This window comes from Numida meleagris, chromosome 9 (genome assembly GCF_002078875.1).
Source record: "Numida meleagris isolate 19003 breed g44 Domestic line chromosome 9, NumMel1.0, whole genome shotgun sequence".
NCBI lineage: Eukaryota > Metazoa > Chordata > Aves > Galliformes > Numididae > Numida > Numida meleagris.
Window position 1 is genome coordinate 17,560,660 of NC_034417.1, and position 13,697 is coordinate 17,574,356.

The window sequence follows — 13,697 nt, forward strand, 5'->3', positions numbered from 1 at the left end:
GAAGGCTTTGAGGCAGAGCTATTCCCCAGTTCTGAGTGATCATAAGCTCAAAATACCCCAAACACGGGGGCTGCTGGGCTTGCATTGCACTGACGCTGCATTTTGTCTAATTTCCCCCACAGGTCTCTAAATGCTGAGCGGTGAAACCCGGCCCTGACACTGTCCTTTGGCACAGAGTTCAGCGCAGCCATTTAGTGAGCGCTGCTGAAAAGCGGATGAAATACGGCCGTGTCCATCTGAGACTGACAAGAGCTAAAAAGGGCACTGCCTCAATTTAATAGCAAAGTCAGAACAACACAGCACAACGGTTGGCCTTTTCCCAGGCACTGAGAGCCCAGGCGATCCCACAAGGAGATCGATGGGAAGGAAAAGAGACTTCTCCTGGTGAGTATCCCAAAAAGAACGCCCTCCTTCTCTGAGCCAGTGGCATAATATATACACATCTAATTTCTCCCAATACCCATTAGGGAATTCCCTCTGAGAAGTCGAACCCTTGCTCAGAGCATCATTTCCTGCATCATCAGTGAAAGCACCACAGAAAGGGCAATCGCATTATGGACAAAGAAACACTAACGTGGCCCATCCTCATTTGTGAAGAGTTGGCTTTATTTTATGGTTGCAGAGCCTTACATTTAATAAAAACCACAAGAATCTCTCTCCTTCAAGGTACGAAATATATAGTATTTATTCAAACTCTGAGTATATATATGTATAATAGTGATTATATGGACGTACTTGTAGGACGCACGTGCTGCTTATAATGTTATTACACAAATAAGTGTATACAGATGGAGTATATCTGTGTGTGCAGAAATATATGTGCACACACGAGTGTATATGCGCTTCACAGAAGTATATATAAAACATAATATGTCTCTAATATAAGTAAGGCATCTCCCTCATGCTAAGGGCTGGGATATTCGCTTTCCTCTTCCGTGCTGTTTGGAATTTTCCCCAGGTCATTTCAACTTTCTTCTTGAAGGCGTCTTTAGCCGAAGGTGACTAAAGGAACGGTCTTCATCCTAGAGAAATGTCGAAAAGTCCTGGAGAAAACCCTAAAAAGCATTAAAAGACAAGAACAGGACTGCGCGCTGCTTAACGAAGCGCAGAGCGCCTGAGATTTAAAATACCATGGCATAAAGAAGCCCAGAGCTCGGCACAGAAGCTCCCAGAAAAGCATTGGATTGCCAGGCTGAGGAAGTCAGAGGGTTTTCCATGGGGAGGGCTCCCTGCCTACCCAGATCCCTAGCAACAGCACAGGGTGGGCACCAGAAACAGAAGGGCCACCAGTCCCTGGGGGGAAGGAGAATAGTGAGGAGACGAGCAGGCCTTTCTAGCAATAAGAACAAGGTTGACTTGTCTGGTTTCTCTGCAGCATCTTGCTGCCGCCTTCTCATCCAGAATTATCACTGGCCACAAAGGAAGGAGCACCGCGCTTACAGAAAGCACTGGGATCTTCAGCCACATGCACTCTCTCAGCATATTGCTATCCTGAAAAGCTGACCCACCAGCAGCCCTGCTCCGAGAGCCACACCAGCATAACACGGTCAATGCAAGGTAGGTCTGAGCTGTTCCAGCTGCCAGCACCTTTGCCAGCAGCTCACACAAGCTCTGCAGAGCTGAGCTGTGCCCTGCAGCCAAAAGGAGCCCCTGGCTCCCTTCCAGCAGAGCAGGATGACCCTGCTCCCTTCTGAGGCTGTTTGACTGCATGGCTTCACGGCTCCCCAGATACAAAGGGCCACCGCTCTTTGGTGTAACCTGGGAAGGCACAGGGCAACACGGCTTGGCTGCGCATGAGAAGGGGCATGTCTGCAGCAAAACCTGAATCTGGAGGCCAGAGCTGCCAGATCCTGGCTCCCTGCCCCACAAGCAACAGTGAAGCAAAGCGAAAAAGCAAACTCAGAGAGTGCCAGCACTGTCCCCTGCACCCTGCCTGCCTACAAATCAAGCCAGAACTGGGCTTGTAAATCTCCTTTTATCATCCTGGGAGGCAAACCTGAGGTTGAGTGATCTTAACCAGGCCAGCTTGTCCATCCTGAACACGTAGCTAATTGCTGCAGGTTCATTAACACAGAATAAGACTTTTTAAAGGGTAGTAGAGCAGGACAACGATGCTTTGCAATTTCAGAGAGCCAGGAAATTTATGATCCCATTACCAGATTCTTAACTATTCCTGCCGTGATTGAAGGTAATAATGACAAAATGCCCTATCTTGCTTGACCCAAACTTAGGCAGAAGCACCAGACTCTGTGAAGCATGGCTGGCTTTTAGCTGCAGTAGCTGAACTCAGAGCATCGGGTCAAGGAATTTCAAGTTGTAGCTTGGTCAGTCCCTCTGTCTCTAAATTGGAAAGAAAAACAAACTCAAAGGGTGACTGATTCCCTGTGGAGAACCAATAAAATAAACCTGCAAGGCAAGGATCTATCAGTGCTGTTGCTTATATGCTGTAGTAAACATCTGCAACAGCTGAAGATGGAAGGAGAGCTGGATTCCCCACGTGTAAGTCAGTGCACTCATTCATTTAATCCTGAATCATACCCTCATGCCCCCTCTGCTGCAAATTTGTAAATATTGAGTGTTCAGGAGAGCAAAGGCAGGCTCCTAGGAAATGACTCTCAGAAAGACAAGCCAGGATTCAGAGGTGCTGGAGAGGCACAAGAGATGATAGGAAAATGTTCCCCAAATGCCAGCAGCCAGATGGATGATGTCTGCAGATCACACTGAGACTGTGGTTTCTGGCTGCCCTGCATCACAGCCCTCACTTTAACTGGGGAAGCAAACTGGTGGCCACATCTGGGGGACCAAGGTAAAGAAAAGTCCTGGAGACCTGCCTAACTTCCCACTGAAACAGAGGGCTGCTCCAGGGCAAGGACCCATGGGCCAGGACAACCCAGCTCAGTGTGCTTTCTCAAAGGCAGAGCAGAACAAAGTTCAAATTCAGAAAAGCGTGGCACCTATGAGCTAAGAGCTGTGAGTACCAGAGCTGCAGGAGAACTTCAACAGGAAATGTGCATTTAGCAAGCAGCTAATGAAAAGCCCAGAGCAGCTGCAAGACCAGACAAATGAGAGGACTGACTTGCACTCACACCTTGCTACAGCATAAGTGAGTGGAATGCAACACTTAAGGCCACCATCCCCATGTAACGACACAAGTGAGCTTTAAACAATATCCCAGAGCGTGAGAAGAGCAGAAATAAGGAGCAACAACAACACAGGCTGTGTGCCAAGGCGCTCGGGAATGGATATCGGGGTGAGTGGTGCTGCTGCTACGCACAGCAGGTTTCAGCATCTGACGGCCCAAGTGCAAAGCGATCCTTACCTTCTCCCAGCGTGCTCACCACTGTGACTTCCGAGGCTTTGCTGGCACCCCGGGAGGTGTAAGCCTTTATATAGAAGCTATAGCTGGTCGAGGGTTCTAAATCAGTCACTAGCTGCTGGAAGGTGCTCTTGCTAACAGCCTCCTGATACTCCATCTCCACGGGATCTGAAGTGGAAAGAAAGAACAGAGCCGCATTAGACTTTGCAAGAGGTAAAGGGATTAAAGAGACCTGGCAAGCAGTAAGTTAGGTCCCTAAGGTAGGGACCCTCTTTTGGGTGCCCGCACCCTCTTCTCCTTACATTTCTGTGTGCTTTGCTAGAGGGCGGTGAGATTTGATCGTTCAGCACCACTCTCCCCACCCTTTTGGTACTGATATCACCCTTACTGCCCGATCTGTCTTTCAGAAACACGGAGGAGGTGGAGTTGATGGCAGCAGTGCAGTGCAGATCTGGTGTATCAATTAGACCTCATTGCTGAATTCGGTGGAGGCTGAGGAAGCTCTGGGCAGTGGGCAGACCATACCTGCAGCTTTCCTGATGTGCAGCACGTAGCCGATGATCTCCTTGGTGTTCTGCAGAGGCTCCTCCCAGGACACCTGGATGGTGGTGGCAGAGACCGTCTCAGCCCTCACGCTCTGTGGGGGTCCGGGCAGCCCTTCTGCCCACAGGACCGTCAGGCGGGCGCTGGCCTGCGTCGAGCCGGCGCTGTTCTCGGCGATGCACTGGTAGATGGCTTCGTCCGCCTGGTTGATCCCGTAGATGGAGAGAGTGCTGCACGGGGACACGAGCACTGAATCATAAAGGCTGGAAAAGACCTTAGATCACCAGGTGCAACCATCAACCCATCACCACAGTGGGGATTACGTGAGTTCCCAAGGACACTCCCACCTGAATCCACGCTTAGGAGGTGAAGGCAAATCCAAGTAACTCCAGATGACCACACCTAACCCAGCCACGCAGCACTGCAAACAGCCACCAGCAATCATTCTGATCAGGCACTGCACACAGTACTAAGCCAAGCCTGACCGAGTGCAGCCAGAATGCCTCTTGGTGATGCTCTAACTGTATTACAGCACATTAGAGCAGTCTTAGGGTGACAGGAGGATTAGCTGACTTATTCGGTGGGGTTATGTGCCCAGCTTCTGACTCTATATTCTCACAAACCCAGTCACCATGAGCTCAAAGCCAAAGCCCATGAGCGCAGTGCACATTTTCCATCTGCAAAAACCCTCAGTGCATTTTCCATGCACCAAAGACAGCCACTGGCTACCCTGCTGGAAAACATCCCTAAAGGAGGGAGAAAGCCACTGAAGCACCTCTTCCCCAAAACAGAGCGCTCCTGAGCGTGGTGCCCATCTCCGCACCACCTCTGAGATGGTGCTGGAGGCTTGATGGGCACACAGACAACCAGACTGCACATACACACAGGCACCTGAACTGATTTACTTCAGAGATAAAATTCCTGCTTGGGTCCCCGGTCCAGTTCATTTGAATTTTAGTTTGCTTCTGGCCTGGCAGAACATCTGGGAGACCTCAATGCCTCTGAGTTTCAGCATCATTCCTTTGGCTTGTGTCAAAGCTTGCACGAGCCTTTTGTTTGCTGTTTTTCTGCAAGAAATGAGCCAAACCTAACCAAAACCACACCCACTGCTTCTAGGGAGGATAAGATTAGTTTCTTCTCCTGGGGTGAATTCCAGGTGGACTTCAGAGCTGAGTGCACACGAGTAAATCACGAGCACCTCTGCCAATGTGAGGGGCACTTTGTGGCTTTTGGGGAGTCATCATCAAAGCTGCCCTTTATGCAAATGAGAGATGGTACATGGGAGGTGGCAATGATAAATAACCTGCCTGGATGACAGAATGGATGCCTCTAATTGCAGCAAAATATTGGTCTTCCAGTGTTAAAATTTATTATCGCTGTTGATTTCACATTCGTATTTCTCCCTCGCAAATTATTGGGACCATGGTGAGTGAGCAAATGTTTAACAGCCATCTATTTATGTCCCCGTGCCTTTGTTTCCTTGGAAACATTGTAAATGGAATATCAAACGTGATGGCTTCAGCTGATATGGTGATTTCAGAGAACCAGCCCTAAGCCCCTCTCATCGCCACAGGCTCAGTCGATCTGATTAAATGGAAGGGGAGCCCCGGCGTGTGGCTCAACTCAACGGCCCGACTCCAGCGAGGACAGATGGCAGGAGGCAGGATTATGCAGTGCGAGAGCTGCACATGCAGCTCCGTGTAAAGCAGATGTGTGCAGGGAGCAGCGGCGTTTCCTCCTGCCCTGTCAATGTGGGGATTATTTCTGCACGGCTGCCGTGCATCTGGGCACCGGGAGCAGGCAGCCCGGGCTGGCACACACATCGAGAGCAGTGTTAAGCACAAAGCCAGCCAGGAACAACGAGGAGCATTTATCTGCTGCCTCTAAGTGTACTTACTTATTCGCTTTGCATTTAAAACACAGGGAGAGGAGGGAAGAGGGGAGGATGCTTGGGATGCGTTGGCAGAGCCCCGGCCATCCTCTGCAGAGCGCTAGTGGGTGCCAAGCCAGAAGGAAGAGAAAGAAGGCAAATTCCCCCAAAGTGGTCATGAAGATAGCTGCAAATGTGCCTCAGGCTTTGAAAAGTCCATCTGCATCGCGACTTACAAGGCTGGGTTTGACTGTACCACGCGTCACCTGGAAGGATGCACAACAACAGGGTCAGTAAAGCTGCTGATTTGCAGCTCTGCCTGTAAACCTGGGTGAGGAGCAGAAACCAAGCGAGCAGGGACGCCCAGCATCTAAACACCAGCTTCGTGAGCACGATGAGTTTCTCTCCCCACAGGGCCCTACAACCTGCAGAAAGAGCCCCACAAGGGGCTGCTGAGCTGTGACACAAGGAGCTGGCAGTGGGTCATGGGAATCCCAGTGCCACCCCCTTTGCCGTGCATCCCTTTGCACCCAAACTACTGACACATTCTCCCTACCCCACGCAGCGCCCCTGGGATGAGGAGGATGCTTTTTTAGTTGGTTTTTTATTCCTAAGGAAGCTCCAACAAAAGGAAAAGATGCGGCTGCCGTGCGAGGAGGCGCGGAGCATCTCTGCGAGTCAACCATCTGAAATACGAGGCGTCCTTTTCTTCCTTCCCATCACCGGGAAATATCTGTCACTTTTGGGACATCTGCTGCTGGGGAACTCATCCCTCGAGCGGCAGGCCAGCAGCACCGCGAGCACGGCGAGATGCCAGCGGGCTTTGTGCTGCTCACCGAGGCCGCGCGGGCTGTGCCACGTCTCAGCACAAAGCCCCGCCGGGTGTTGGTGGAGGTGGGGAGAAGAAAGGCTGCGGGTTCACACTCTGCTGAGCCAGAGTGAGGAGGGGAGTGGGAGGGCTCCGAGCTGCTATTCCCAAGCTGTCTCGCGGCTTGCAGGCAATCAGGATGACTGATCTCGTTGGGGTCAGGGGTCCGGGCCGCTGACCAGAGATCAGCTTTCCAAAGGCTCCTCTGAAAAAGTCTGAGAACTGAAGGAAGGCTCTTCATCGATTCAGCGGCACAAAGGAGGAGAGGGGCCCAGCTGGAAGGAGATCAGCATGCGCGCGCACGCACAAAGCGGGGAGGGTGATGAAATTAATGCGGCTTTGCAGAAATGCCCCGGGTTTGGAGGCTGCCTTTAGTGTAGGCTGAGAATAAAGTGCAGCGCATAAAGGGTGACGCCCGTTGGCCCAGAGGGACACTGCAGATCTTCCCCAGCCTTCCACACACATTCTAATGCCTCCAGGAATTAAATACCCTGCAGGCTTCTTAGCTGGAGCTGAATCACTCGGGGTCCTGCTATGCAGGAGGACAGGAGGACGATCTCTTTCTGCGCAGCCTGGTTGGTGTCTGGCGGACGCTGGCCAGGATCCCATCAAGCTCTTTGGTTACAGACTCACCCCAGTGCAGTTCCTGGAGGGATGCTGCCAGTCCCAAAACAGGGTGCACGGTGCCGTGGGAGCCATCTCACCCACTCACCTGCAGGACAAAAGGGTCAGCGTATGCTCAGCCCTGCAAAGCTGTCAGACAGAGGCACTGCTCTTTCTTGCAGATCTGGGAGAGGATGGCTTCCAGCAGGACAGGGATGTGGCTGTAGGATGGTTTTTCTGCAAAAGAGGATGCTGTAAAGAGGCACAGCAGCAGGGCCACTTCATTCTGAAATGCTCACCCTTCCTTACTGGCTTCAGGACTCCTGGGTTTGCAATGTTGTATGGCACTGAGGACACAGAGTGAATGAGCTGCTGCCACTCGGCCTGTTTGCAATCACAGATTTAACAGAATCCTGTCCCAGGCAGGGAGCAGGGAAGCTTTTACATCTACAGAACCACAAAGCACAGAACATCTCAGAAGAAGCTCCTGGAAGGGAGGGTGGATGCCTGTGTTGGTAGTGGCAATGCAGACAGCTGGGAGAGCTATTGCTGCTCAGTGGAAAGCCCCCCCAGATGTATTTTGTCCCAGGAAACACTGAAGCCCCTGAATCGCACTTCCTCAGCAGAGTGGCACACAGAGCCAAATTACAAGGGCAGCTCGGTATCAATACAACAGCAGTCACGAGAAGGACAGACTGACACCCATCACTGCCACCTGCCCTGGGGCTGTGGTGTGACCCCGGCACAGGACTGGTGCCCACGGAAGGGGCTGCCCCACTGAGTGCTGTGCTGTGTGCGCCCATGCACAGACCCCCCCTCCCCCGGTGAAGGCAATTAGGAGCCCACACAGCCTCCCCATACGTCTTCCAAACAAAGTCAAACCCATAAATTATTCTTAAATCACGAGCAGCTGGTTCGCATCCCGGTCCTCCACGTGCTTATTTGTCATGCTTCTGGGAACGGAACTATGATTTTCAGTACGGTACCCTTCTCATCACCACCAAAAGTCTTCAAGCTCATTGCGTGCACAGCCCGCAGGCTCGCCCGTCCCCCTGCAAGGTGTCCAAATCCCTACAAATTCAGGTGCTTGAAGGGATGCCCAAAGCCCTTTGTCCCTCTCTGCACCCAGCTAATGTGGATTTGGATTTCGTAGCCAAATGCCTCCTTGCCAGCAGCAGGCTGTGGCTGCCCTGGGTTTGGTACCCCAAAAGGGTGTCCTGCCCCAAGCACATGGGGGGATCTCCTTGGAGGCCATTCTCCATAACTGCAATGGGATTAAGGAGCACAACCAGTCAAGAAAAGTGAAGTTGTCCTCAAATCTAGCTACCGAGGAACATTTTCTCTGATGAGCCCAGAGCATGCACGGCCCTCAAAGTGAGTCATTCCCACAGCAGTAAAACAAGGGCAAACCAGTGATGAAGAATTTAAGAAGGAGACAGTTCACAAGCGAAGGTCACCAAGGAGAGCAAACGCCACCTGAGCCTGGGTTCTAACGGAGCCTTCCTCCCGTGGAACAAATTAAGTCCCTTAATTACCATTTTCTAAATAAAATCTTCTTGGAAAATCAATATTTAGAGCCTGCCTTCTCTGAAGATGTTAGCCTTTGTTCCTTGCTATTACGGCAATATAAACCCCACTTCTGGGCTGAAAATTATCCTCCTCAACCTGATTGGGTTAAAGGAAGAAAAGCAATAAACCTTTCAGAGCAGTAATTTGGGTACTGTTTCATGCTTCCTTGTACATTTTGAAGTAATAACCTAAAAAGCATGATTTTACACAAGCTCACAACTAATACGGCCAGCAACCACCCCTTCCTGCTGCAGCAATCCGCTTGCTTTAGGGCTGGGTTGGCGGTGCCAGGTGGGAATGCAGCTGGAAATGCCAATTTCTCTCTCTCTCAGGCCAGAGCACTGGGATCACAATTGATCCAAATCACCCCACGAAAAACAGGGGCAGCATGGCAGCTCTGATCCAAGGGCAGGGCTCAGCACAGCATCCCTCTGACACCTATCAACCCCATCCCCAAGCCGGGGATCACACGGCAGGACACCCCCCTCATCAGCCCCTCCAGTGATTCTTATTCACAGCTTTTAATGGCAAACCCCACAGTCCCCCACACCTGAGCCTTCATGCATTTTTCATCAACAATTACCCACTACCCCAGAACTGCTTTTGATTTTTGCTAATCATCGATTGGGTATTTTGTTCCCACGCAGCTGGCATTTTCAAAACATAACAACCACCTCTGGAGAGGGCACAGCAGAAGGCTGATCCTTAATGCTAATGTGTCAAGAAACCATCAACACACCAGGCAGTGAGGATTCGCATTGGAGGGACCACGAGGGAAGAGGAATTTATCAGGCACAGCCAGAGGATCCATGCCTCAAGCAGGGGCCGTGCTTGCAGAGCTCATCTCGGATACTGCAGCTCTGGACCTCACTTCTACTTGGGTTCCTTTACAAGAACGAGGTCACTCCGAGTGATATACTTTGCAGTCAATTAGCACATGGTATGATTTGGGATGATTTACTCTTTTTTTCCCAAAAATCCCTTTGGGGGCATTCAGACCTTTATTGCCATATTAAGCAGAGTTTTAATCCAAATGAATTTTCTAGGAAACCATGTAATCTAATTAAATAGCTCATGGTGCAGTTTAGTAGCTTCATTACTAGTAGATTTGCGATCCATCTTTACATGGACAAATATTTTCCAAGTTCAAGAGACTGATGAATCCAAGGCATAATCGCAGACCAATTCTGCCTGGAACTAAGTGGACTTAGTCACGCCCACGAGAAAGAAACAAAGGACAACTCAAAAAAGCTCAGGAAAAAAAACAGTGGTCGACCTTTTCCTCCAATTCATGGGGCACCCAACCACACGCCGGACAAGCAAGAGCATTTTTCAGACTGACAGCTTTGGAAACTGCCAGGCATGGACACTTTGCTGAAGCTGAGGGTTGGAGCAGACCCAAAGTAGAGGAAAAGTTCAACATTGTCAAGCGCGATGGCCTTAGGGCTCTGTTTTACAACTGCATTACTATAGCTTCAGAAGACGCCACTCATCAGCTGAGCCCAGTAACTGGCTGAGCTCCCCCAGCCTGTGACAGATGCAGTGTAATCTGATCCCTTTGCTTGCAATGGAAAAGGCTGAAGCTAAATTGCATTAAATGATCGCCCTAAGAAAACGATTACAGACATGTTCACCGAGTGGCAGTCAACAGGCACGTGTGGAGCGCAGCTCTGGGCAGTGGAACCTGGTCAGGAGTCGTGGCCATGACCAAAGACCCTGCATTTGCCTTCCTTGAACAGGGAGGAGGAATGATTTCACAGGCAAGGCACTAGGGAAAGACCCAGATCTGGACTCCATATGAGTTCCATCATGGATTTTGAAGTCTTTGGTCTCTCGTGACTCTGCCCCCTGGTCAGTACAAGGGGCTGCACTGATTTCCTTTCTCCTGCTTCTGGTCTGTTCGTATTCTAAGGGCAGACATGCCTCAGAAACCCAAGCAGTGAGCTATAACAGCATGAGGCTGGAATGAGTGGGATCTGTAAGCGCACGCACAAAGTTCACTGAAGTCTTCTAAAAACTCCCAGCACGGAAAAACCCTCCACTGATCAGGATGCTATCACAATTCGCACCTCATTCTTCTTGCAATTCACATCCTTCCATCATTCATGTAACAAAGCTTAAAAATGCCTCAATCCTGAAGACAAAAAGCTGTATTACAGAGAACCTTAGAGAAATAAAACCCTCGTTCCTCCTAAGGAACATCTGTTGGTATCTACCCAGTCTGAACTGAAGGTCCTGACTTTCCACTGAGTTGGACTTGTATTCGCGAGTCACATTTATCAATACAGATAGCAGCTACATGACACTACAGAGTGCAAATCTCTACCAGTAATTTCAGTTTACAACACAGGCACTATTATTTTTCAGCATATCGTTCAAAGCTATTTCCATAGGAAATACGTTGTCAACTTGCAATTTTCACGCTAAGTGCATCCCACCATATCATTTGCACAGTACAAACATCCCCATCCCCTCGTATGGAAATGCAGTTATTTAGTACTCAGGGAAAACACTCTTCCCTGGTGAGATAAAAGGCTGTAGCTCAGTGACAGCCAGCTTCCATGCAAATATCTCAAACCAGGGGAAATGCATTTGCACACCCAGGCAGGTCAGTGTATGGGCTCCTCCACTGTGGAGTGAGCATGGTGACCCAGCCAGCATCAGGGGCAACATTTGGCCCTCCCAGAATACCACAAGAGGATCAGGACGGCTGCCAGCTTCCACTGGCTGGAGCCAGTGAGAGCTAACATGCTCTTTACTCAGTTTGATCCCATGTTTGTAGCTAAATAATGTGAAATAGACCTGCAGTGACAGCTGTTTCTGGGCCATCAGGTAGGTGATGTCAATCCTTTGTGCACGGCAACTCCAGGCTGACACTGCCCTTCACCCCGGCACTTACCTGTTGTTATTCTTCAGCTTGATGTGGTCGCTCGTCTCCAGGATCTGCCCATTCCTCAGCCAAGTGATCTGCGGGGGGGGCTCCCCTTGGGCCACGCAAGTGAAGATGGCCGTGGTCCCCACGGGCCTGGAGATGGACTGTGGATGCTGCACGAACTCTGCAGGGGCTGCAAGGAGGAAGGAGGAGAGAAGTCAGGATGATTTCACTTTATTCTGGCATGAAAAGCAACCTCGTAGCTTGGTCTGCATCTTCTTGGGTACACAGGGAAAGAAAGTCCTTGTTATTGTCAGATCCAGGGACGTTCGGCCAAGCCACAGCACAGGCAGCAAATAACACATAAAATGGCATTAAGCAAACTGCTTGCAAATGGGCAGTAATGTGCAGACATGCACGTGGCAATCTGGCAGGTCCTTCTGTCCCCAGCAAATACGGGATTTGCTGCACACCCTCCCAGTGGCAAGAGACTGGGAGCCCTTTTTACCCCAGATCTGCAGCTTGGGACCCTTCTGGAACCACTGAGCCTTGGAGGAGATTGCATAGCCTGCAACCACCGTAACCTCATAACCAAACGTTTTTACCTTCAGATTTGTAAACAGAAAGTGATTTCTCCCCCTCCCAGCAGCTCTGAATAGATTTAAAACCATTTATCAGAATAAAACAGCACAGCACCCTACAGAAAGCAGGGCCTGAAAGACGCTGCCAAATCGGCGAGTTTATTCAAGCAGTTACGCTTCAAAGGGCAAAGTGATAAATATACTCCACGTTGCTGCCGAGACCTAAAATCAGGTGGAACCAGCAGCAGCCGCGATGAAGACAAACAGATGAGAGGCATGAGCCCGTAATGAATTTACCAACCGGTGTCGCACAGTGGATGGCTGGCGTTAAATTTTTCCGACAAAAGCAAGATCATCCAGGGAGAAATACCCAGTGCCACTCGCAGCCAAGCGTGGGGCTGCTGTGAGATGTGGGGACGGGAGGCAGGAGCAAAGTGGTCCAGCAAAATGTGCTGGCGGGGTGCAAGCTGCAAGCAGGAGCAGCTACGCAAGAGCAGAGCCTCATGGTTCACGGCCAAAAAAAACCCCTAAACAAAAACCACAGGGTTTAGCTATGACAACACAGGATGATTAAGCTCTTCCCCAGCTACATGCATGCAAGGAAACAGCATCATGACCACTGCAGCAAGGCCAAAACGCACCAAAAGGTGCCTATGCCTAAAAGCAAAGCCACAGGTTACAAGTCCTGCAAGCAGAAAGATACAGAAACTCACTGAAGAGCTCGTCTACCTTGAAGAAACCCCTTCTTTCACTTTTAATAACCAAAGGGAAGCGGAGCATGGCAGCCCTGACTTATGTTAGCGGTCAGGGGTGTCCCCCAGCAGAGTTTATTGTCAGGCGCTCGGGTCTGCTAATGAACCTGAGCTCAGCAACCTAATGGACACATATTTTCAGAACCTCCTGCTAAACTTCACTAGGTGCCGATCGATGCATTGTCCTTCTTTCTCCTTTCCACGTTTTTTCCCCTAGGCTTATAAATTAAAATAAAATTCAGGACGGGTTCAATAAAGCTGGAAGCACGGACAAATGGGGATGAAGTCTCCCTTCCCCGCGGTGAGCGGTCTCTTTGTAGCACACAGTGAGAGCGCAGCACATTAGGGACTTGATTTTCAAGACTTCCTTAACCTCCTGCCCCCCGCTTCGTGCTGGCGTGGTTTTGCAGGAGCAGTTATCCTGCAAGTGGCTGTGTACCTCCTGGCATTCATCTGGGCTCAGGCGTTGCACCCGCAACGCTCACAGGTGCAAGATGCAGTGCTAAGGAAGGGCACGGCCACCTCGGGACAGCTTCACTGAGGACCCCTCTGCTGGCTCACCCCACACCAAGGGGTTGGAAAAGACCTCTAAGAGCACCAAGTTCAACCCCAATCCATCCCCATGGAACATGTCCCTCGATGCCACATCTCCAAGGATCCAGCCTATGGAACAGGTCCCTCAATGCCACATCTCCAAGGATCCAGCCTATGGAACATGTCCCT

General features: G+C 50.5%; 2 protein-coding genes across 2 annotated transcripts in view; one reads left to right on the forward strand and one right to left on the reverse strand.

Annotated features, from left to right (window-relative positions):
* Positions 1–139, forward strand: part of LOC110403519 (gonadotropin-releasing hormone II receptor-like) — a 54,756-nt gene extending 54,617 nt beyond the window's left edge. The window contains exon 7 of the transcript XR_002441698.1: positions 123–139. The gene's annotated coding sequence lies outside the window, so the exon portion shown is untranslated. The remainder of the gene's footprint in view (positions 1–122) is intronic.
* IGDCC3 (immunoglobulin superfamily DCC subclass member 3) overlaps positions 1–13,697 on the reverse strand; it is an 88,505-nt gene that overhangs the window by 8,586 nt on the left and 66,222 nt on the right. Inside the window, exons 7-9 of the mRNA XM_021406811.1 lie at positions 11,669–11,834; positions 3,842–4,089; positions 3,320–3,484 (exon numbers count right to left, since the gene is read on the reverse strand). Coding sequence (XP_021262486.1) covers positions 3,320–3,484; positions 3,842–4,089; positions 11,669–11,834 — 579 coding nt within the window. The remainder of the gene's footprint in view (positions 1–3,319; positions 3,485–3,841; positions 4,090–11,668; positions 11,835–13,697) is intronic.